Genomic DNA, 23,604 nt, shown 5'->3' with positions numbered 1-23,604 from the left:
AATTTTTTTTTTTTTAATTTTTGAGAGAGAGAGAAACAATATGAGCAAGGGAGGGAGAAAGAGAGAGGGAGACACAGAATCTGAGACTCCAGGCTCTGAACTGTCAGCACAGAGCAGGACATGGGGCTCGAACTCATGAACCACGATATCATGTCCTGAGTTGACGTCAGACACTTAACCAACTGAGCCTCCCAGGAGCCCCTAAAATTTTTTTTGTTTATTTTAGGCAATCTCTACACCCAATGTGGGGCTTGAACTCACAACTCTGAGATCAAGAGTCACATCCTCCACCAACCGAGCCACCCAGGCGCCCCTGATTTCTTTGTACTTAATCAAGTGCTCAGGCTGTCTACATATCAAGGAATAGAGTAGTGGAAAGCTTTTTGAAGAACTGGACCAAAGGAAAACCAACTCCTCCTTGCTCAAGAGCACTAGTGAAGCCTTAGGGTTTTCTTGTTGTTGTTTGTGTTTGTTTTTTAGATATTTATTTATTTTTGAAAGAGAGAGAGGAGGAGAGAGGGCTCCGGGGAGGGGCAGAGAGGGCGGAGGACAGAGCCTCTGAAGCAGCCTCCCACCATCAGCACGGAACGTGATGCGGGGCTTGAACTCACGAACCTCAAGATCATGACCTGAGCCCAAAGGTTAACTGACTGAGCCACCCAGGTGCCCCGAAGCCGTGGGGTTTCATTGATAAAATTTTAATTAGCTTAGTGGAGAAGTTTCCAAAGGCATGCCAGACGTCAAGCCGTCACCCTGTGGAGTTCTGCTCAAAGCCGCGTACAGGCTCTGGCTGTTGCGACAAATGACAGTGAATGTTCTCTGAGTCACGTCGTTTGTGCACGTAACTCCTCTGGCACGAAACTATGTTCCTGCATAAAGGATTGTTTACAGAGCGTTTATTTTTAAAATGAATAGATGACATTTTTTACACAAACTTTTTTTTTGTTCCAACCCTTTGTGAACTCGGGAGAGACGAAAGCAGGCAGAAGATGCGTAAACTCACCACGTCGACCCGGGTTCTGCGGGCGACCTGCCCAGAACGGGTCAGTCGTGCGGTGTCTGCCTGGCTTTCCATCGCATTCTGCGCCGTGAGGCCGTCCGCGGCAGACGGTGGACACGGACCCCGTGCAGGGGGGGGGGGGGGGCCGGCGTCCGGGCTGCGTCTCTATGTGAGGCTCTGGACGCGGGGTGGCCGGGTTGGGAAGGAAGGAGTTAACGGCAGATGAGGAAGAGGAAGGGGCAGAGTCCCGACCTGGAGTCTGTGAACTGTTTTGATGATCTTTCCACTTGGTGTTTTATTTTAGATTCCAATAAACCCACCAGAGAATTAAAGAATTTTCTTTTCCTTCCCGAGTGACAGGCTGCAGTGGTCCCTTGGGACTGTGGGGGTCCCCTCCTGCCTTGCGCCCAGCCTCCTGACCACTCTGCTCGGGCCAGGCTCCCGGCCGCCTGCCGGCCGCCCCTCTCCCCGCCCCCCTGCCCAGCCCTTCCTCCCAGCCGCGCACACCTGGCACCTGGCTCCTCGTCCCCAGGGACTTGCGCGGCAGTCTTCCAGGGCAGGGGGACTGCTGCTTCTAGAGGGCTCTCTCCTGTCGAGGGGTTCCGTGGCAGAAACTCGATATTTCTTTGTTCAGTAACAGCTCCCTCTAAAATGCTTTGTGACTTTTATCGGGAACACAGTCTGGTTTATTCCTGGTGTAATTACTTGTCTTTGTCTTCTAGGTCCTTCCGTGAACTCATTTTATGATGGTGTTTTTGTTCAGGCCATATGGTTTCCTAAGTGTTTAATATTTCAGAGGCTCTTCGAGTTATCCCTGCGTCTTTGGAAACCACAACAGGTTAAAAACTATTTAGGCGGAAACTACTTCTCGTGTTCTGGGCATAGTTTTAAGTTTTGGGCTTAGAATGTCTATCTGTTGTGTTCTTTCTAAGGCTCAGTGTTGGTGAGCGGAGACCAGTGGCTTTTACTCCACATGTACATGGAAACGTCTGGGGAATTTTAAATCAGCTGCTTGGAAGAAATAGAACACAATATCACGGAATATTTTATGTGTGGAAAGAAGATAACTACATTTAGGCAAAACACAGTTTTAGCTCTCGAGAAATGCGTCAGGAAGAAAAGATTTGCGATATTGTTTTGAGTTTTCAAACTACTAAGTAACAGAAAAGATGTGAACCTGGGTATTTATCCAAATTTGGAACTCTACATTTTTGTCCTTGCTAATTTTTAAGGTCCTGATCATTGTATACAATGGAATAAAGAGGGACACGAACAAATTCTCCTGTCATACCTTGTCCCTCCACCAGGTGGTGTCCTGTCACGTGGTGGGGGAGGCCGCACAGCTCCTGGTCAGGGCGGGGCGCGCCTCCCCGGAAGCCGTGGGCAGCCAGCTCTACTGCGTGGGGCTCTCCCCGTTCCATCTCCAGGTGAGTGGGGGTGATCGGGTGCGGTCACGGGGCTGGGATCTCCAGGATTTTACTAACCATTTGTTTCGTGTTTTCAGACCTTCTGCGTTATATCGTATCTAGGAAATGAAGTGTGCGTGTTACGTATACGCACACACAAATATACACATGTGCGTGCGTGCGCGCGCACACACAGACATGCGCACGCAAACGCGCACGCGCGCGCACACAGATAAAATGAATTCAGAGTTGCCACTCACCGAAATTGGGAGACATGACATTTTTCAGGGCACTTCCCCCCATCCAGGGTGTTGCTGGCAGGCTGGACGGGGCCAGTGGCATGTGAGACAGAGGACACTGTTCCGCCTCGGGACCCGGGGCTGCCGCCAGCGTCCTCCACAGCTCAGCGTTGACTGGGCATTCCTGTTCATAGTTTTTGGAAAAAGTCAACTTTATTTATTTTTTTAATATTTATGTGTTTTTGAGCGAGAGAGAGAGAGAGAGAGCGCACTCACAAGCAGGGGAAGGGCTGAGAGAGAGGGAGACCAGAATCTAAAACAGCTCCAGGCTCCAAGCTGTCAGCACAGAGTCTGATGCGGGGCTCGAACTCATGAACTATGAGATCATGACCTGAGCCCAAGTGGGACGCTTGACCCACTGAGTCACCCAGGCGCCCCTAAATCTTTTTTAATGTTCATTTATTTATTTTTGAGAAAGTGAGAGATAGAGCATGAGTGGGGGAGGGGCAGAGAGCGAGGGAGACACAGAATCTGAAGCAGCTCCAGGCTCCAGGCTGTCAGCACAGAGCCCGACACGGGGCTCGAACCCACGAACTATAAGATCATGACCTGAGCCGAAGCCGGACGCTTAACCAACTGAGCCATCCAGGCGCCCCATGACAAAGTCAAGTTTAAAAGAGCTCTTGGGGTGCCTGGATGGCTCAGTCGGCTATGCGTCTGATGCTTGATTTCGGCTCAGGTCACGATCTCGCGGTTTGGAGATCGAGCCCCGTGTCGAGCTCTGCGCTGACAGCGCAGAGCCTGCTTGGGATCCCCTCTCCCCTTCTCTCTCTGCCCCTGCATGTGTGCTCTCTGTCTTTCAAAAATAAATAAACTTAAAAGAATGATTTTTAAAGAGCTCTTGGTAGTTTTCATAAGAGGTGAGTGTCACTGTCGTTTTCCTGATAACAGACTTACCGGTGTGGTAAGGGACTCGGCAGCGGCACCTCACTCTGCTGCACTTCGTAGATCCTCCATGTTTACACATGGAAGGTCTGCGCGTCACAGTTTGGTGATACTGTCCCAGGTCCTGCCTTTTCCTTATGTTTGTCACGGAGATCTGTGATCCGTGACTGCGACTCACTGCAGGCTCAGAGGACGTTACCAAGTTTTAGCAGTACGGTGCACGTTAAGTACATACACACCTTGTTACTTTATAGATGTAACGCTTTTGCACACAGTACGTGGTGTGGAGTGTAACTGTCACATGTGCCGGAAGCCAGAAAAATTCACTCGACTTTATTGTGCTTCTCGCTGTGTTGCAGCGGCCCCGCAGTGAACCTGCCATATCTCTGAGCTGTGCTTGCGTATGTTTTGCATAATATTTACAACGGCGGGTGCACAGTGGTTATGCAGAGGCGTGGATAGTCATTATAGTAGGCTTGCTGGGGGATTTCTGGATGTCCAACATGTCAGGTCACGGTGCATCTCTCACGTGAAAGGGGGGCCCACCAAAGCTCCATTCAGCCGGCGTGGGAACATTGTTAAGTTTCTGGGTCTGTTTTGGGGGGTCCCTTCCTCTGTCCTTGTGCCTGGCTGCTAAGTGAGGGGGCAAGGCCATGTCATCGAGCACCCTCAACCACAGGGGAGACGGCACTCCCCTTGTACAGACGGGGTTTGCACCCCCAGGGAAACACGATTGTCTGGCTACCTCGATGGCCTTTTCCTGAGGTCCGCGTACCCCCAGGCCCCGCCCCCAACACTTTTTTCTGAGAGTTGAGGAGGGTAAGTGCTACCACATGCACTTGTCAGATGTTAATGCCTCCTTGCTCCCCCCCACCCCCACCCCGGAATTTGGGACAGTGTCATAGGAAAATACCCCTGGAGCCTGACATTCACCACCCGATTCCGGACAGAGTGAGTCCTGTGAGGCCCGTCATCCCCCGTTGAGGACACGGGGTTTCTGGGATGGCTCATGTGGCCTTGCACTGCTCAGCACAAGTGACACCGCTGTGCCCTCCTCCGTCTCTTAGCGCGGACAACGCCGCCCTGTGGGGGAGCTGTTGGGTGGGCACTGGCCATTCGTGACCGAGGCGGGACACCCTCTGGTGGCTCTGCGGTTCCCCCGTTACTACGTGCATAAAGGGGCTCCACAGGCTGCCTGGGCTGGAGGCCTACTGGGGCCGGCGGCCACGTGCGCTTCTCTGGAGTGACCGTGACCCCAGGGCTCAGGGAGGCCCCGCTCGTCCTGCCCCGACGCTCACCTGAGTGGCCCTGAGTCGTCGGCGCTACCACGGTGGCGCCTTCCTCCGTGGCCAAGGGTGGAGGGGCCTCGGGCTGACCCCTGGAGGATGGGAGGTGCTGTGGCTGCTGAGTGCATCCCCGTAAGCTCAGTGTGACATGGCGTCAGGTACCCCGCCCTGGAGCCCCGATGCCCTGCAAGGGTGAAATCGGGGGGCCACCTCTGGTCTGAGTGTTCTGGGGGTCTCCTTGTTGACTGGACCGTCAGCATGGTGCAGGTCCTCACGGCCGTAGGGCTGACAGCCTGTTTTCGTGCCGGGGGTCAGCCAGAGGCCGTTGGCGGCTTCCAGGCCCCGCCCCCCCCTTCCTGGGCGGCTGGCCCCACCCCTCCGTCGTGGAGGGCCCTCCCGCCAGGCTGCTCTCCTGCCTTCCTGTGCCATCTCTGAGGGCTCCCTGGTTCCGCGGGGCTCGCTGGGGTGGCGCTTGCCCTAGTCACCCCGCGAGTCCCCTTGGCCTATCAGGTCGCGTGTTCACAGGTTACGAGGATTTGCATGAGGACATTTTGGGGGAGATTATTCTGCCACCACGGATGGGGCGGGTTCGATGGGTTATTGCAAGTGCTCAGTGGGGTTAGAGGGTGTGCGTGGGCCCCGGCCAGCGAGGATGCAAACGCCTGCGTGGCGTGTGCACAGCCCGCTGGGAAACCGCCAGTGCGGGGCTGGGCTCAGCGCCCTGGTGTCCTTGCGTCCCTCCCTCTCCGTGGTGCCTTGGTGACACTCCCTGCAAAGCACAGAGTCATTCACGGGAGAGACCACAGGCTTGAGTGACCTTTGGCCTTCGGCCGCCAACCCTGAGGACCCTGGGTGGTAGGTTGAGGCCGAGGAAGGCGCTGGTGGGCTCGAGGCCGGGGCGACGGGGCCCGGGGGTTAGTCTCCTCACCATTTTGAGAGGCAAGTGGAGGCCAGGCAGGTGTCCAAGAACATAGATGAACGAACGCGGGCACACAGACGTGCACACGCACGCGGGCACAAAGGGCAGCTCTCCAGTAACCGTGTTTCGTGGCAGCTGGAGCTCCACATGAGGGAGAAGAGCGACGACATCCAGATCAAGTGGTCCTTCGTCAGCACTCCGGAAACGGCCATTACCGTCCAGCCCAAAGCCCCGGACGAGGTCAGTGCACAAGCTTTTACGAGCTCCCCCCCCCCCCCGTGTGCGTGTGAGCACACGCGTCGTGAGTGCCCGACCTGGGGAGGGGGGCTCCTCCCCTCGTCCCGGAGCCACGACAGGGCGGGAGGGCTGGCTTTGGTGGGTCTGAGGCTGGCTCTAGCCAGGCTGCGGCTGCCGTCACACGGCAGCTGGACGAAATCCTGGGCCTGCCCCTCCCCCCCACGCAGATGTACTTGCGCTGGGGAATGGGTGGGTTCTTTTTTATGTTTCTATATTTATTTTTGAGAGAGACAGAGGGAGAGAGTGCAAGCGAGCGCACACGAGTGGGGGAGGGGCACAGAGGTGAGAGAATCCCAAGCAGGCTCCACGCTGCCAGCACAGAGTTCGGTCCCACGAACCTGAGATCATGACCTGAGCTGAGATTGAGAGGCAGATGCTTAACCGACCGAGCCCCCCGGCGCCTCGGGCTGGGGATTATTCAAAGGCTCCTGTGCAGAGGAGGCTGGGGACCCCTGAAGTCCTGTCTCCGTGGGGCCCCCGTCACGCCCCACCACACCTCACCATCAGACCCTCGCCCCTTCCCACAGGCCCTCACCTACAGGCAGCTGGTGGCGGCCTCCCAGGGGCAGCGTCTCTCCCCACGGCCTCTGCGAACGTGCATCCAAACTCAGAATCTCACCCCCCCCACCGCTTCCCATGGTCACAGGTGTTCTGCAGACATGAATTTGGAAGCAGGGAGTGGACATGCTAAGTCACTCTGGGGTCACCCCCAGTTGCTGGAAAGATCATGCATCTTCATTTATTCCAAAGGCTCAGTTCTTAGCTGGTTCCTTCGCGGGGGCTTTCATGATCCTGGTCTGCAGCCCTGCTCTGCTTCCGTCTCTTGTGTGACTACTGACCTGTCACCACAGCTAAATGTGCGAATGTAATCGTTTGTCCGTACATGATTTTACCTTTTGTGCCTTGTAGAATGTATGCAGTTTTTGTGGTTTTTTAAAAAATATTTTTTAATTTTTATTTTTGAGAGAGAAAGACAGAGCATGAGCAGGGGAGGGGCAGAGAGAGAGGGAGACACAGAACCCGAAGCAGCTCCAGACTCTGAGCTGTCAGCACAGAGCCCGACGCGGGGCTCAAACTCATGACCCCTGAGATCATGACTTGAGCCAAAGTCAGACGCTTAACTGACTGAACCTTCCAGGCCCCTCCCCCTTTTTAAATTTTATTGATTGATTGATTGAGACTAATAGGCTTGAATTGTGACTCTGCTAACTGGTGCACTTCATGACGGCCACTTCTGGCTGTTTTGTTACGCAGCAGGTGTGCACGGCTTCTCTGGAGGCCCCGGTTTCTTTCCTGTCTCTCCTCCTTCCCATGTTCACATCTGCTTTTCCCTGCAGCACAGCTGTCAGGCCTGAGTTCGAGACTGCCGTGCCCGGCTCTGTGTGGGGATGCCCGACGCAGGGTGCGGACCTCGGTGTTCAACACCCTTGGGTTAAGTCCTTCCTGCCTGGTTCTGTGACCCGCCTGATGGGAGCAGAGCGTCTTGGCCCCACCTTTGTAAATTTACATACATGTTTTGAATATGTAAAATACTAGCATGGTTTGGAAGTCAAAAACTGCGCAGAACACTCTACTCAGACACCCAGCCTCCACTGCCCCTTCTGCCCGTCCAGTCCCTGCACCCTGTACTTTGTTCATTAGTTCACATTTGTCTCGGGTTTCTTTTTGCAAAGACGATCTTATTCCGTCGTCACGCAAACAGTGGCGTGCTTGGACGTGCTTTACTCCACGCCCCCCAGCGTCCCGGGGGCTTCTGACCACACGTGCTGCTCATGTGAAGGAGAAGCGAGACCTCCCAAGTGTAGAGTCACGCCAGCCCCTGGGGGCTGGTCGTGTGGGCGCAGGATGCGAGGCTCTGGGCCCCCGGGGGTGGGGTGGCACACGGGCAGGGGCATGGCCCGAGCCAGCTGCTCATCGGGGGATGGACTCGGCCTCTGAGTGCCCCAGAACACTCCTCTTTGTCCTTGGTTTCCTCCTCTGTGAAGTGACAAGAAATTGGAGGCGGGGCTAAAAAAGACAGGTGCACAAACAGAATGAGGTCTATCCGTACGATGGAGTGTTTTTTCAGACATACAAAAAGAATGAGGTTCTGACACCTGCGGCAGCACAGAGAGACCTTGGAAAGATCAAGCAGAGTGAGACACGCCGACACAGAGATACGTGTTTATGATCCCGTTTTTATGGGCTGCCCGTGACACGCCAGTCAGAGGGGCAGCAGGCAGAGCAGTGCCGGCAGGGGGTTGGTGGGGAGGGTGGGGCGTGGCTGTCGGGGAGTGAGGGGTAAGGGCGTGGCATGGATGGTGGCACAACACGGAATGTCCTGAATGCCACGGAAATGTCTGCTTTAAATGGTGAATTTTGTGTGATGTGAATTTCACCTCACTCGAAAAAATAGGTGTATCCGGGACCTATTGAAGCCGACAGCATGGCGGTTTGAAGTGCAGACCACGCGCCTACACGCCTGGGCGTGGCCCTGGCTCCGCCCCTGGCGCGCTGGGGGACCCCACACGTGGTCATTCACTTCTCTGCGCGTCAGTTTCCTCATCGCTCAAGGGGGAATAATGATATTTAAGGTGGTTGTGAAGATTAAATTCACATGTTTAAGTGCACAGACCTGAGCCTGACCTCTCCTAAGAGTGAGGCGGGTATTAGCTATTTTGATGATGAGTAGTTTCTAGCAGATGGTAGATATTCAATAATAGGCACCTTGGGACTAGGTTTGTAACAGCCGGACCTGGCCAGCCGGCCACCTGCCGACCCATCTCCCGATCCCTCCAGCCCTGTGAGTCAGGAGGTTTTCCATAGGCTGTGGACCTGGGGAGGCCTTTCCTGCATGTCCTGCTCCCTGAGTGGCACGGGGACGGCAGAGGCCCTGGTGAAAGCGTTCACCTCAGAGGTGACCAGGGACGCCCAAGGGCTGGTGTGGCATTTCTCTGGTGACTGTGCCACAATTTGCATATCTCCTTAATGGTTGACAGATACTTAGGTAGTTTCCAGTTTGGGGCTTTATGAATATAGTTCCGTGAACATTCGGGAACACAGGAATGCATTTATCTATTGGGTACTCATTATTATAGTTTTATAGAACTGATACCTGATAACATAAACCATCCAGTTTTGTTCCTCAACAAATTTGTCTTTCTCTTTGGGCCTTTGCATTTACTGGAATACGTTTTAACTTCAAAAAAAAAAAAGTCACGCGAGAAAGAAAAAACATCTGTCAGAAAGGGTTTATGCAGAAATAGCCACGTGTTTCTATATTGCACGTGTCTTTAATGTTACCATTTTTAAAAATAAGGGGCACAATTACTTGTGAGGTTGGAGGACCCTGCGTCCCCGATGAGAGCCAGGGAGCACGTTGCCGGTCCCAATGTGACCTCGCGGGCCCACAGGCTCTGTCTTGGGGATGTGGCGGGGAGGGTGGTCACCACTCGTCCAGCCGCACAGCGACGGTTATGAAATGCCTCGGCGGCTTCGTCCCCTTTCAGCAGGACCGGGTGGCCGAGACACAAGCAGTGTCTGAAACCCTCAAGGATATCTTGAATCACCTGGTCGGTTCTGCCTCGCCGTCGCTGGTTCTGAGCACCAAGCCTGTGGATGTGAGGGAAGCTCAGGTAAGCCCGTCCACGGTCTGGGGAGAGGGCTTCACAACCCCGTAGGGACCAGGGTCCCCCTCCTGGAGACTCTGTGCATGCCTCTCCTGTTCCTCCACGCCCCGCGGTGGGGCCAGGTGCTCGGCTGCTTGCTGGTCCATGTGGACAGTGTCAGGGCCCAGCTTCGAGTTCAGGGCCCAGGGGCCCAGAGCCCCGTGGGATGGAAGGAGCAGGTGTCTGCGCCACTCCGCATGGTCCAGCCCTCCTTAGCCTTGACCCTCTGCTTTTCTGGAGCCCAAACTTGGCTGTCCCCTCAGAGCCTGTGGTCGCAGGCCTCATCCTTCCAGGACTGTGGGACCTCAGAAACCCAGTTAGCAATGAGGCATGCCCTCAAAGCAAGGGGGTTTTATATAACCCCCTCCACAGTTACATGGGCCAGTTATGTATTTATATGTAATATGTATCTGTTCACACGCACAAAAACTTGTCACAAGGAATGGGCTCACGTGGTCACAGCGGCAAGTCCTGGCACCTGCCAGGCGAGTCCGGAAGCTGGAGACCAGCAGCGCCCAGGTGTGCACTTCCTGTCTGAAGGCCAGCAGTCATGGCACCCACGAAGAGCTGATGTCCCCATTGAAGGCTAAAGGCAGGAAAAAAACTGATATCCCGGCTGGAGAGCAGTCAGGCTTGAGGAATCTCCTCTTTTTCAGAGAAGGTCGGCCTTTGTCCTGTTGAGGCCTTCAACTGATTGGATGAGGCCCACCACATTATGCAGGGCAATCTTCTTTACTCGGTCTTTTGATTTAAATGTTAACCTCATGCAAAAATACCCTCATAGCAACACCGAACAATGAGCTATGCCCCATCGCCCTGTCAAGTTGGCACATAAACTTGACCATCCTGCACATGCAATTGAAATGCTTCATCTCCATCCCAGACATGTGATCGCTCTGGCCCCAGTGCTTGCGGACGTGGATCTTAAGGACTTTTGCGATGACTTCTTATAGCTCACAGTTGGCAGAGTCCTGGTTCACAGTAGTGTTTTTTAAAAGTTTATTAATTTATTTTGAGAGAGAGTAAAAGCAGGGGAGGGCCAGAGAAAGAGAGAGAGAGAGAATCCCAAGCAGGCTCAACGGTCAGCGCAGCACCTGACACGGGGCTCGAACCCACAAACCACGAGATCATGACCTGAGCCAAAATCAAGAGCCGACACTTACCCCACTGAGCCTCCCGGGGCCCCCACCACAGTGTTTTCTAAATGGCGACTCTGAGATGCTGCTGAGCTTTCCCCCCAAAACCCGGAGGCTGAACCAGCACCAGGGGCCCTTTGCGCAGAGCCCTGCGATGTCTCAGAGTGGCCTCCAGGACCCCCAGAGCTTTGTACCGAAGGGACCCATTTAAAGAGCACTTGCGGCCATGAGGGAAGGGAGGTGAGTCTGGGAGGGGGGTTTGAGGTGGGGTCCTCCAGGCTCGAGGAGCCTTTTCCCGCTGGAAATGCCTTAAGCACAGTGGCTGGTCCCCGCTGCCCCTGCCGAGGGCACCTGCTGAGGCCACCGCCCAGACCATACTTAGGTACACCCTAAGAGAGAGCTTGCGCACGAGCGGGGGAGGGGCAGAGAGAAGGAGAGTCAGAGTCCCCAGCAGGCTCCACACCATCACCCCAGAGCCCGGTGCGGGGCTCGAACTCACGAACCGTGAGATCATGACCTGGGCTGACACCAAGAGCTGGGCGCTGCACTGACTGCGGCACCCAGGTCCCCTGCCCCTGTTGTGATTGGGCACCTAAGGCTCCCACACGAGGGAAGAGGTTACGGCTGATTGGGACCCTCCCTTCGGGAAAAATCCAAAGCAGACCCCAGGGGCAGGCGCTCTGTGCAGATTGTCCTGAAGACCCTCCCCGTGCCAGGGGTCGAGGGCCTGGGCGGCCGGCCCCCCTTCCCCGCAGGTCACCGCCCTTTGTTCTGTCCCCAGAGCCTGCGGCACACCTCATCCTGCACTCAGGAATCCTGCCCACCCAAACCTCCGAGGGCCCATGAGCTCAAGCTGTTGGTGAAGAATGTCCGAGCGTCGCTGCTGCACGGCCCTGGTGCTCCAGGTGCGTGGCCCGGGGCCCTGCTGGGTCCGGAAGTGACCGTCCCGCAGGGAGGACTTGGGGTTTCGCTGTGACCACCCTCCGGTGGGGTCTGCAGCGCGACCCCCAACTTTGTGCAGAGATTGTACCTGGGAACCATACTGGGAAAGAGGGGCAGTTGAAAAAACAGTCCCAGTTTTCGGACGTGAAGGCCGAGGGTCAGCAGTCTTGTCCGAAAGTGGGGGCCACATCTGTAGTCATGAGGCCCTCGAGGAGGGCCCCGCTCCCCACCCAGGGCAGGAGCAGGGACACTTGGGGGCCCGTCCAGGCCAATAGATCCCAGGTTGGGGATAGAAGACCTTAAACCTCCAGCGAGGTGCTTTGAGAGTTGTTAATGGCAAGAGACATAAAGAATATTCCCTCAGAAGTGGGTGAGCCATGATCTCAGGCATTTAATTCCGCCTGTTTGACGCAAAATGTGTCTACATGTAATGCAGTTAAAAAATACAAATTCCCCTTTGTTCGATGACAGGCAGCGTTAACCCACAGTGCGTAGTTCGGCTGGATGATCCCGTTCAGAAGTTCAGCGCCCTCGCGAAAAACGCCATGGACCTCACCTGGGAAGAAGAGTTCACGTTGTGCGTACCGCCTGCGTACCGTGGACTTGGGTTTGTGCGGCCGCGCCCGTGCCAGACCGCCGGGTCCCGGAGGCGGCGGTCGGTAGCACCGTTCATACCAAAAACAGTAAAAATAAAAAGTTTTTCTAGACGTGTGTTAAACACCTGAGGTCGTTTTAGGTAGAACGAGGATTTCTTCCTGAAGGCAGCCCTGGGTCCGGGCCTCCGCGCCCACCTCCTGCTGTGACCGAGGAGCACGGTCACCCGGCTCCCTTTTCTTTAGAAATACACGCCGTCTGGCGCAGAACGAAGGAACCAGAACAGAGGAACCGTGGGGTCGCTACCAGAGGCTGGCAGGGAGCAGACCAAGGGACAAGCACTGACTGTTTCTAAGAAGCGTAGGAAACTTGAGCTGCGCCCACAGCACATTACAAACGAGGCAGCCAGGCCAGCAGGGTCATTCCAGAAACGGGGGGATGCTCGCGGGAGGAGACCTGCTAACAAGTCGTCGTGTTGCTAGATCGAGGCAAAAACAAATGTTTCTCGGTGCGTGTCCAGAAGATGATCCCTGATACTTCCTACCCATCCCTAATTTTAAACACTTCATGGAAACAAGATTTCCGGCCATTTTTTAATAAGATAAAAGAAATCGCTGTAAGCGACTCGTACCAGAAGTATTTCCCACGAAAGCCAAGAGAAAGATGGCCACTGTTTTGTTCTGGAAGTATGTGTGGTTAGCAGTGAGATGAAGAAAGGAAGGGACCAGACGGACCGTTACCTGAAGATGCTACGATTGCATGTCTGGATGTCTCGAGAAAATCCGTTACAACGATCAGAAATAACAGTAGGTGCAGGACAGAAGTAATATTAGGAAACCAGTATAAATCATGTTTCGGTGAAGTGGCCAGCCTTATAGAAATCAATTGCTTTCTGATGCTTACACAATGAACACTTAGGAAAAAGTACTGGCCCCAGACATTCCATTATGGCGTAAAGAACCTTTATAAATCGTTAATGAAAATATGAGCACTCTCTCGGAAAACTGGGAAAAGATGAGCTAGAAACATGAACGCAAGAACTATAGTAGCTAGAAACGTTTAAAAAGATGTCCGGTCTCAGAAATAGGTAAATACAAGTGTGTAAACCAAGGAGATCCTTTTTTCCAGCTTACAGGGGGGCAGGGGGTAAAGGGGGCGTGGGCTGGAGTAAGCACTCTGGAGTCCTCAAGCTGGGTTACAAAAAAGAGAGAGAGAAGATCTCTTAAATGCATGTACCTTCTGGCTGGTACAGTCTCTCTAAGGAAATAATCACACAGTGTGTACAAAGATACACGTACAAGGATATTTATCTTCACTTGTTTGTAATTAAAAATGTCGAAAACAACCAATAGTTATTAAGGGTCTGTTACTAAGGAATTGACGAAATAAAACCTCTTAAGACCTCATAGTGGTGCACTAGATGCCTATTAAAAAGGATTTGTTCTGTAGTTTCTGACATGGAAAGATGTCCAATGTCTTAATTGGAAAAAAAAAAAAGTTACAGAGGTGGAGAGAGGTCTATCGTGTTCTGTATTTTGTTTTTAGATCATTATATAGCTACCCTTTTTAAAAATCATGTTTATTTATTCTGGGAGAGATGGAGAGCTCACACGTGCGAGCAGGAGAGGGCAGAGGGAGAATCCAAAGCAGACTCCACACTGTCAGCGCGGAGCCCGACTCGGGGCTCGATCCCAGGAACCGTGAGATCATGACCTGAGCCAAAATCAAGAGTCAGATGCTCGACTGACTGAGCCACCAGGTGCCCGTATAGCTACACTTTTTGATATAGTACTTTTTGATACACTTGCTACGTGTAGCTCTTTAAATTTCAATGAATTAGGGGCACCTGGGTGGCTCAGCTGGGTAAGCGTCCAACTTTGGCTCAGGTCATGATCTCACGGTTTGTGGGTTCCAGCCCCGTGCCGGCCTCTGTGCCGCTTCAGATTCTGTGTGTGTGTGTGACTCTCTCTCTCTGCTCCTCTCCACTTTTATTCTGTCTCTCTCAAAAATAAACATTAAAAAAATTTTAAAAATAAATTTCAATTAATTAAAATGAAATAAAATTGAGTTCAGGCCCTCGGTTCGCACTGGCTTGGTTTTGAGCTCTCGATAGCCATCTGTGGCGGGCGGCCCCTCAGGTGGCAGCTGGGTAGAACGTTTCTGTCATCAGTCAGGAAGTAGCAGGGAATTCTGGGAGACCAGTAACCAATAGTAACAGTAACCATTTGGGGATAGGGAGGTGGCAGATAATCTTTATACCAATGGGGATTTGTATTTCTTTGTACAGTCAGGAAAAAATACTGTTTCAAAACGTTAATAAAGCATTCTTACGGATTCTTTGTCCTTCCCGCAGTGAGTTGAATGCCAAATCCAAGGAGCTGTACCTGCAGATTTCAGAGGATGAACAATCACCAGAAGGTGGGTGTCAAGTAGGTAGACGGAGGCCCTGGTGTCCGGAAGCGGTGACCCAGCGCCTGGACGGGGTTGGAGGAGCGGGGGGGGGGGGGGGGGGGGGGGGGGGGGGGGGGGGGGGGGGGGGGGGGGGGGGGGGGGGGGGGGGGGGGGGGGCCGGAGCCCACACTGGTATTCTCAGGGCGTTGTTTGCTTGAAAGTCCATTTCATCCAAGTCATACATTTTCTTAAGTGTTTGTTTACGTTTGAGAGAGATAGAGACAGAGCATGAACAAGAGAGGGAGAGAGAGAGAGAGAATCTGAAGACAGGCTCCAGGCTCTGAGCTGTCAGCACAGAGCCCAATGCAGGGCTCGAACCCACGAACCGTGAGATCATGACCTGAGCCGAAGTCGGATGCTTAACCGACTGAGCCCCCCAGGCGCCCCTCTTTCATTCCTTTTTTTTTTTTTTAACAAATATCTAAAATTTTTTTATTCAGTAACTCTTGGTTTAGAGAAGCGCTTCTCCATCTTCTCAGCCTTCATAGACCTGTTTTGTTTTGTTCCAACTTGTGGTAAAAATGCATGTGACCTAGAAATTACCGTTTTAACGATTTCTGAGGGTAACATTCGTGCTATTAAGTACATTCACACTGTTAAACAGCTCTTACCGCTGTCCATCTCCGGAACGTTTTTGCCTCCCCAAGCCGAAACTCTGTCCCCTCCCCCTCCCCACCAGCCCCTGCCACCCCTCCCCCCCCAGCCCCTGCCGCCCCTCTCCCCATTCTACTCTCCGTCTCTGGAGCTCCTCGTAAAATAAGCCACCGCAGCTCACCCTGGCCACTTGCTTTAGAGACGAGAAAGTGATCATTCAAGGTAAAAATCACAAAAGTGAGCACGAACAGGTGTGTGTGCGCATGTGTGTGAGTCAGGAGTATCGCTATTTATTAGGTGCCTAAGAGTTCCCTTAAACATACCACACTTGGGAGAGGGGGACCCTTTCCCGGCTTCTCCTGTCACAAACCCAAGCCCTTGAGGCTGGGCGGTGGGGGGCTGGGGGGTCTTCTAAAGTTACAAAGACCCAGGAAAAAGCAATTTAAGTTTCTCAGTGTTAGTAAGAATTCTGAGCTAATTTCCTGGATTCTGCTCTCTTGGGAGAAGGCAGTGAGGTGCTGTGACCGCCGAGAGCAGGTGTGATTTGCTCCAGGCTGGGGGTCACTGCCCCCAAATCCGCGCCTGACACTCAAGCCCTGCTGCTCCGCGGGCCGTTCAGGCCGCGTAGGGCCTCGTGGGTCCGTGATATTTCACGTGAGCAGAACGAGGAACAGCGACACTGCCTTCACGCAGACCCACACAGTTTTGACACCTTGCCCCATTTCCTCTGTTACCTGCGCTCGGGCTTGGCGGTGGCTCTTGGTCTCACACGCTGTGTCTCTGCGCTCGCACACGCACGCGAGGGCCCCTCGCACCCCCTTTCCTGGCCCGTGTTTCCTAAGATCGATGGTGTTCTCTCGGGCATCTGCTGCCCAGCTGTCAGCGTCCCGGATCTGCGGCCCCCTGCGTCCCAGCCTCATGGGCCGGGCGCCGTGGCCTTCAGGGCAGGTGCTCTCCGCCCCGCACAGGCCGTTCCACCCCCGGGGTTGGAGCGGTGCCGCGGCCGCTCCCCGTCCCGGCAATGCCCTGAAACCGGACGGCGTGCCGGGGCAGGACTCGCTTCTGGGATCTGTCCCAGCTGTGGCCTATGGCGGCTCCCAGGACCCCCGCGGACGCCTGCCCACGCCCTTCCCGACCTACGCCCTGTCTTTCTAGCTCGGCGGGCGACTGCGACCATCCCTTTAGATTTGTTCAAGAAGCAGCCGGCGGGGCCCCAGAGCTTCGCGCTGACCAGCGGCTCGTCCTTCGGCAGCTTGGTGCTGGGTTCCGTCACCGCAGAGGTACGACATCCGGCTAGGGACCCAGGGGAGACGGGAGCGTCTTCACCCGCCCGCCTTCCTCTGGCTCCAGCCCAGCACAGGACGCCCCCGGGGCCCTTGTTTCAGTGCGCCCTTCTAGACTTGACCGGGCCAGTCCTGCCCACGGTCCGCTCGAGTCTGCCACGTGGATAGCGGCCCACGGCGCCGTGTCATGTGTGCCGGCCCCAGAAAGGGCCACTTGGTCTCCTCCAGTTATGCAGCCTTTGTTCCTGTAGTTACACGTCGAGCGGGTGGGTTCACCGCGGGATCTTGCCGTCCTTGCTAGTTCTGGGGAGCCCCGCCCCTGCCGGTTCCGGGAGCCCCGCCCTCTGCGGGTTCTGGGAGCCCGGCTTAGTGGAGAGCGGGTCCTGAGACTCCGTGACCCTCGTGGGGGAGGGCAGAGGCGTGGCGTCGTGGGAAGCCTGTGACCTGCGCTCTCTGCAGTTTTCTTACATAGAGCCCGGCGAAGTGAAATCCTGGCAGGCTCCCCCGCCCGTGCCGGCCGCGAAGGTGGAAAAAGACCGCACGGTGATGCCATGTGGGACCGTGGTCACGACTGTCACTGCCGTGAAAACCAAGCCTCGCTTTGACACGGGGAGGGCGTCCCCGCTGAGCTCTGGTGAGAGTGCCGGCCGTCACCATGCTGCCCACGGCGGTCTTGTCCCTATGGCCGGCGGGGGATTGCAGGGGACGCGATTAAGATGCTCTCATGGCGTGGAGAGAGGGGGGGATCGGCAGGACTTCTGCTTAGCATTTTTTTTAAGTGTACCATTTATTTTTCGGTAGAGAGAGAGCGTGTGCATATGCGTGGGCGAGAAGCAGACAGAGAGGAGGGAGAGAGCCCCAAGCAGGCCCTGTGCTGACAGCATGGAGGCTGGAGCTGCTTCAGATTCTGTGTCTCCCTCTCTCTCTGCTCCTCCCCCGCTCACGCTCTGTCTGTCTGTCTGTCTCTCAAAAATAAAGAAACATTAAAAAATAAAAAGTATACTCCATGCCCAGCAGAGCCTGATGCGGGGCTCGAACCCACGAACTGTGTGTGAGCTCATAACCTGAGCCGAAACCGAGAATCTGACACTTAACTGATGGAGCCATCAGTTGTAAGAGGCAGCACAAGCAGGGGAGAGACAGAGAGAGGGAGAGAGAGAGAATCCCAAGCAGGCTCTGCACTCAGCACAGAGCCCGATGCAGGGCTTGAACTCAATACCCATGAGATCATGACCTGAGCCGAAACCAAGAGTTGGACGCTTCACCAGCCGAGCCCCCCAGGTGCCCTGAAAATCATTTTTTCGAAGTCTTGACGTGCAGTCATTATAGATCCAGGTGGATTCTGCACCTGTCCCCGCAGCCTCTGCCGTGGGGACCTCTGTCTGTGTGTGTGACTTACTTTTATTCAGGCTGTGCGTCTGCTTTGCACACCTGTTATCTTCCCAGAATAGGCTGCCTGGCCCCCTTCTTGAATACAAAACAGAAAGTGAAACTCTGGCTTAATTTCTGAAATTTTATTGAAATCTGGGTTCTCCCTCCCGCCGCCCTCTCCCCCTCCCCCACGAATGAAGAATGAGATCGTGAAACAAGGTTGGCCCTGGCCGTTTCCAGCCTCCTGGACGGCGCTGGCGAGAGAGATGGGATTTCACTTTCTGGGAACTGTGGGTTCAGATGGGTTTGGGGGCCCTGTTATGATCCAGATGTTCCCCTGGCAGAGTCTCCTGTGAGGACACCTGTCAAGGTGAAGGTCATCGAGAAGGACATCTCTGTCCAAGCCATCTCCTGCCACGGCGCTCCCGTCAGTAAGACGTTCTCTTCTTCGGACACAGGTAACCGGTGCATGCTCCCCACGGTTCCCTCCCTCCTGGGCTCTTTCCTGAGCCTGTCACATCTGCCCCCGAGGTCAGCATTTCCTTTCTGGAGTTTGGGAGGAGCTTTTTCCAGTAACTAGAGACAAACTAGAAGGAGAAAGGGGGAGGGGAAGCCAGCCAAAGACCCGGAGTGGCATTAACTTTTAGCAGATGCTTTAACAAAATAAACATAAAAACCTAGCTTATAAAATTTTCGCGCATGGTTTTTCTGGTGCTCAGTGAACCCGTGCTGTGAATATCGTAAGATAAGCAGGGCACAGAGGTATCAGTGTGAATGTGGAGTTGTTTTTGTCTCCCACTGTCCCCGAAGAGCTGCTTCTTAGAAGTGCTTTCCCCTAGAGCACTGCCTGCAAATTTTCCGTTTTTGTGGCCACTTTCAGGTAATGAGCGTCTTCAGAGAGATGAGTTTAACCGTCTCCCTAAATCGGAGTGCCATCTGAATGTGGGCATTGGGTTTGCTCCCTTCGTTCAAGTGTGACCTGCTGTCAGCGAAGGGGCAGGCGGGCACCTCCTCCTGTTCCCTGAGTCCTGTGGCTGATCTCGCCGAGGTCAAGGCTGGGAGCAGGCGGCGAGGAGGGGCCGGAAGCTCTCCGTATTCCGTCAGCCTCTGTCCCTGCGGGGGTGTCCGTGGCCCTCTGGAAACTGCTGGGTTCCCTCAGCTGCAGCTTCCTCGCAGCGGGCGGTGTCCCTCCTGCGCTGGCTGCTCCCGATGCCCCTCTTCCTGCCCCTGGCAGCAGCCCACTGACCACGGGGCACCCTCGCCTGTGCAGGGATCCTGGGCTGCCGCTCCCGTGGTGGCTTCCTCGTCTGGTCCGGGGGCAGCGGAGCGGCCCCCAGCGGGGCTCCCGGTGCCGCAGGTGCCGTGGGCACTTTCTCAGGCTCACCTGGCACTTTGATGGGGACTCGGAGGACAGCTCAGAGCCTCCGGGCTTGGCGGAGGAGGTGGGCAGTGCAGTGGGGCGCTCTCCTGGGGGATTCCTCGCCAGACCCTTCTTGTGACCCTCACTCTTCTCACTGTGGGTCGGTGCCAGGCAGTTCTTGGCCCCGTTGGCTCTTTGCCTCTTCCTCTGGGAAGGACGCATCTGTTGTCCTCAGGCCACGGCGGAAACCGAGATGGGAGATGGTCCTCTTGCCATCCCACCCCTATAACAGCCTCCTTGTTTAAACTCTGCCTTAATGGGAGCTGCGTCAGTGAAGGTGCAGATTCCTGCTCTGCGTCAGGGACCCAGCTGAGCTGCTTGGCTCTGCCACCTCCTGGCTCCCTGACGGTCCCCCGGGTCTCGAATAGGGAAAAAAAAAGAAAGCCACCTGCCTCCTAGGGCTTGCGGGATGGCATATGAAACAATGCCCCCAGAGCCCTTTGCATGGCACCTGCTGGGTGCTAGGCATCCCTCAGACGTCGGCCGGTTGTGGGGTTGGTAGTAACCACAGGAAGGAGGTGCCCTGGGGAGCTGGCTAACGTGAACGCTACGTGCTGTCCCTCTCAGGAGGGATGAGGGGTGAGTTCCTTGCCTTCCGAAGTTCAAAATCTCCTACAAGGTTAGAGGTTTTTATTGTTTTTTAGTCTACCTGCTTAAGCTGTGGTTTTCAACTCTGTGGAGGTGTGAGGGGCATGTAAGAAAATGCAGAAATCTGAGTAAGCCTGCATCAGTGAGTACCCGGAAGCTTCCAGAGGCAGCCGTTGACCGAGGGTGGCCTGTGAGCCAAATCTGGCCCTGGTTCTGCTCATGCATGGCATCCAGCCAGCCTGGCACGTGCACGTGCACGTGGGCTCCGGCTGCGTTCACGCGGCCCAGTGCAGAAACCTGAAAGCAGTTAGGCTCAGCCCTCTCCAGAAGATAGTTCCTGGCCTCTGCTGGGGGGGCCATATGTCCCCAGAGGCGTGTGTGTGTGCGCCGCACTCAGTGCCACCTCCCCTCCCGCAGAGCTCCTGGTGCTGAACGGCTCGGACCCCGTGGCCGAAGTTGCCATCCGCCAGCTCAGCGAGTCCTCAAAGCTGAGGGTCAAGTCTCCGCGGAAGAAGAGCACCATCATCATATCGGGGATCTCCAAGGTGCGGCCATGCGCCCCGCCCCGGGGTCCCCCTATCATACTGGGGATCTCCAGGGTGTGGTCACCCCCCCTCACTTCTATTATACCAGGGATCTCCAGGGTGTGGCCACGTGCCCTGGGATTGCCCCTATTATACCGGGGATCTCTAGGGTGTGGCCAGTGCCCCGGGATTGCCCCTATCATATGGGGGGGTGTCCCCAGGGTGTGGCCATGCACCCCAGGGTCGTGTCTGTGGTGGGCTGGCTGCCTCCTTGTGGGAGGTAGCCCGAGCTCTTGACGATGTCTGGAAAGTTCCCTGCAAATGGCAGGTTCTCCTACCAATGGAGCGAGTGGTCATTCAGGGCATCTTGTTTACGCAGCATATCCCGTTTAGGAGGGAGCCTGAAGGTTTCTGACCCAGGCAGCTTTGGTTGGGGAGGGGTTAGTGAATCACGGGAAGAAAAATTATTGAAAGAGAGACACTAACATGATGTAAGACTCCCCTTTGGCACCGAGCCTTCCCCTTCCCCCTCGCCGGTCGACGGTGGAGAACTCACTTTCCACGTTCCATGTTTTCACCCCCTGTAAGTTTTGTTGCAATGAGCGTTTCTGCCTTTTGCAAGCGGAGAGATGCGCAGTGTTTAAGCACGCCCCGGTTTCCTCGCCCTTCCTTCTGCTCTGCGACACTGGCGTGGGGCCGTCCCTGCCTCATGCCAAGCAGGCCAGTCCCTCAGGGCAGGGGCCACGCCACAGTCCCCTCCTCGTGTTTCACATCTCAGAATGAACGGGGGGAATGTGGGCGATGGGGGGTGGTCGGGAAACGAGGTGGTTATGGCGGGTGAGGAAGGAGGCTCTGGAAGCAGAAGGAGGATGGTACTTGGAGGGTCTACGGGTCCCGCTGAAGTGGGTCATGGGAGATGTCAGAGGTGGGTCACCAGTGTTGCCATTGCACTCTGGGCCCCGGTGGCCAATACCCACCTCCCAGCTGGCACGGCCAGCGGCAGCCTTGAGCACTGGCCCCCCGGGCACCAGGCACCAGGGGGTGTCTCTGGGCTTCCTGCGTGCACTTCCGGCTGCAGCCAGCAGGGGACGATGGCACACCCAGAAGGGCTGAGGCTCAAAGGCTGCATTCTTCTTAGTCCTGGACGGATGTGAAAGACCTAACCGTCTCCTGACCATGTCCTCTAGGCTTCCTATGGGCTCTTTAGGAGCCGATGGATCTGCCCATTTAATACATGCACCCCACTGCAGTGAAGGAGTTTTACAGATGCTCGGACTGGCTCATCTTGAGTCTGTGGGCGTGCCGCGAGCCGGCACGCAGCCCCCAGAGTGTGGTTGTCAGGCAGGGGCCTCCCCGTGGATGGCGGCCCCAGGGAGCCCCAGGCCCCTTGCCACCACCTTCCCACCCTGCAGCCACCCAGCCATGTAGCTTAGCATAGCACCCCGAATTCCGAGGCTGCGGCATGCGTGCGGAGTAATTTCTGCCGGCAGAAAACAAACTCCTGTAGGTCAAGTGTTAAAAGACGGATGGAACCTGTAACCCGTGTCCCGTGACCCCCTCACTGTGCTGGCCCCCACTTAGCAGGGCAAGGGCCTGTGCTTCCTCGACACCCCCACGCGTGAGCCCAGGCCACCCCTCGCGCCGGGGGACCGCCCCTCTGCTGGGAGCAGAGACCCGCGCTCACTGCACTTCAGTGCCTTCAAACCCCAGCTGCCCCCTTGGGAAGCAAGCTGTGGGCGTCTCTGACACTTGGACTCGCGCCCGCACGTTGGACCGAGGTTTGCGGGCTTTCCAGGCCCACCCCTCCTTCCGCGTGTCCTGGCTGTCATCCTCATGCTGACTCTTTTCTCTTGTCCCGGGACAGACCTCCCTATCTCAGGACAGTGCCGCTGCCCTCATGCTGGACTACACGGCCTCCACGGACAGCACCGGCCAGGAGCACACCCTGTCCCCCGCGGGGGCGGCCGCCGGGTCTGCCCTGCCGGAGGAAGAGGCCCCCTCCCCTGCCCCGCTGGCCCCGGAGCCCCAGGAGAGCGAGCTTGGCTCCTGGGACCTGGACCCGGAGCCACAGGCCCCGCTGGGGCTCGAGGGGGACGAGCTGTCGGAGAGCTCGCTGAGCGTCTCGGAGCCGGGCGCCGCCAAGAAGCATAAAGGTACCCGCGGCCACAGCCCCCGCCGCCCGCGCCTCCCGCCGGCTCTCCTCTCCTGCCAGTTTCTGAGCTAACTTTCTGGTCCCGTCACCTGCTTTCCTTCCCACCTGCTCTGCAGCACCCTCTCCTGGGAGCAGGCCTGTGCGGGAGCTTGGGGCCCCATCTGAGCCTCTGGGGGGCCACCTTCAGAATCCTTCCATCTCTCCGCCTCGGGGGGGGGTGGAAACAGCTTGTGGCCATGCCTAGAGGCACCCCCCCAATAGAAGTGTCTAGAGCATTTAGAGGGGGTCATATCCCACCATGGGGCCAAAGAGACTCGGCACAAAGCCGGCAGAGATAGGCACCTGTTCGTTGTGTCTCAAGTTCTTCCCCTCACGAAAACCACAGCAGACCTCACTACTCGGACCTGCTAGGGCCCAGGGGGAGAGGAAAAGCCCAGAAAAACGAACCCTTCGACCTAACGTGTGTGTGGTGCTGAGGAGCCGACCGCATCCCGAGAATAATCTGTTGTTTTCCACCAGCGCTAAATCGGTGCCTCTGTTTGCACACTTCTTCAGTGTGTGCGGTTTTACTTAGCGCCACGGCATGTTAGTGACCTGAGGGTCCTCTCTGAGCGAATACAGTCCGCGGGCTTGAGGTCAGGTCTCGATGCGAGGTGCCAAGCCGCCTGCGCTCAGCTCCTCCTCTGCCCACACATAGAGGTGTGTCCACCTCCCGGGCGGGGAGGGGGACCCCCGGGGCAGGATGGGAGGCAAAATGCAGGTGCTCGATTGGAGCTGGGAGTCGTGGGTGCACCTCAGTGCCAAGTCCCC

At 55.8% G+C, this 23,604-nt stretch overlaps 1 protein-coding gene across 7 annotated transcripts in view; it reads left to right on the top strand.

Annotated features, from left to right (window-relative positions):
• The window catches only part of C2CD2 (C2 calcium dependent domain containing 2), a 55,189-nt gene that overhangs the window by 18,636 nt on the left and 12,949 nt on the right, over positions 1–23,604 (top strand). For 5 of the 7 annotated variants that reach the window (XM_029938882.1, XM_029938885.1, XM_029938884.1 and 2 more), the window contains exons 3-13: positions 2,308–2,427; positions 5,931–6,035; positions 9,581–9,706; positions 11,657–11,780; positions 12,289–12,394; positions 14,765–14,829; positions 16,612–16,736; positions 17,199–17,373; positions 18,455–18,568; positions 20,536–20,663; positions 22,507–22,795. In XM_029938882.1, coding sequence (XP_029794742.1) covers positions 2,308–2,427; positions 5,931–6,035; positions 9,581–9,706; positions 11,657–11,780; positions 12,289–12,394; positions 14,765–14,829; positions 16,612–16,736; positions 17,199–17,373; positions 18,455–18,568; positions 20,536–20,663; positions 22,507–22,795 — 1,477 coding nt within the window. The remainder of the gene's footprint in view (positions 1–2,307; positions 2,428–5,930; positions 6,036–9,580; positions 9,707–11,656; positions 11,781–12,288; positions 12,395–14,764; positions 14,830–16,611; positions 16,737–17,198; positions 17,374–18,454; positions 18,569–20,535; positions 20,664–22,506; positions 22,796–23,604) is intronic. The other 2 variants (XM_029938881.1, XM_029938879.1) reach the window with 1 other exon arrangement.

Source organism: Suricata suricatta, chromosome 5 (genome assembly GCF_006229205.1).
Source record: "Suricata suricatta isolate VVHF042 chromosome 5, meerkat_22Aug2017_6uvM2_HiC, whole genome shotgun sequence".
Taxonomy (NCBI): Eukaryota; Metazoa; Chordata; class Mammalia; order Carnivora; family Herpestidae; genus Suricata; species Suricata suricatta.
Note: the sequence above shows the minus strand (reverse complement) of the source record. Positions and strands in the feature narration are given on the sequence as shown.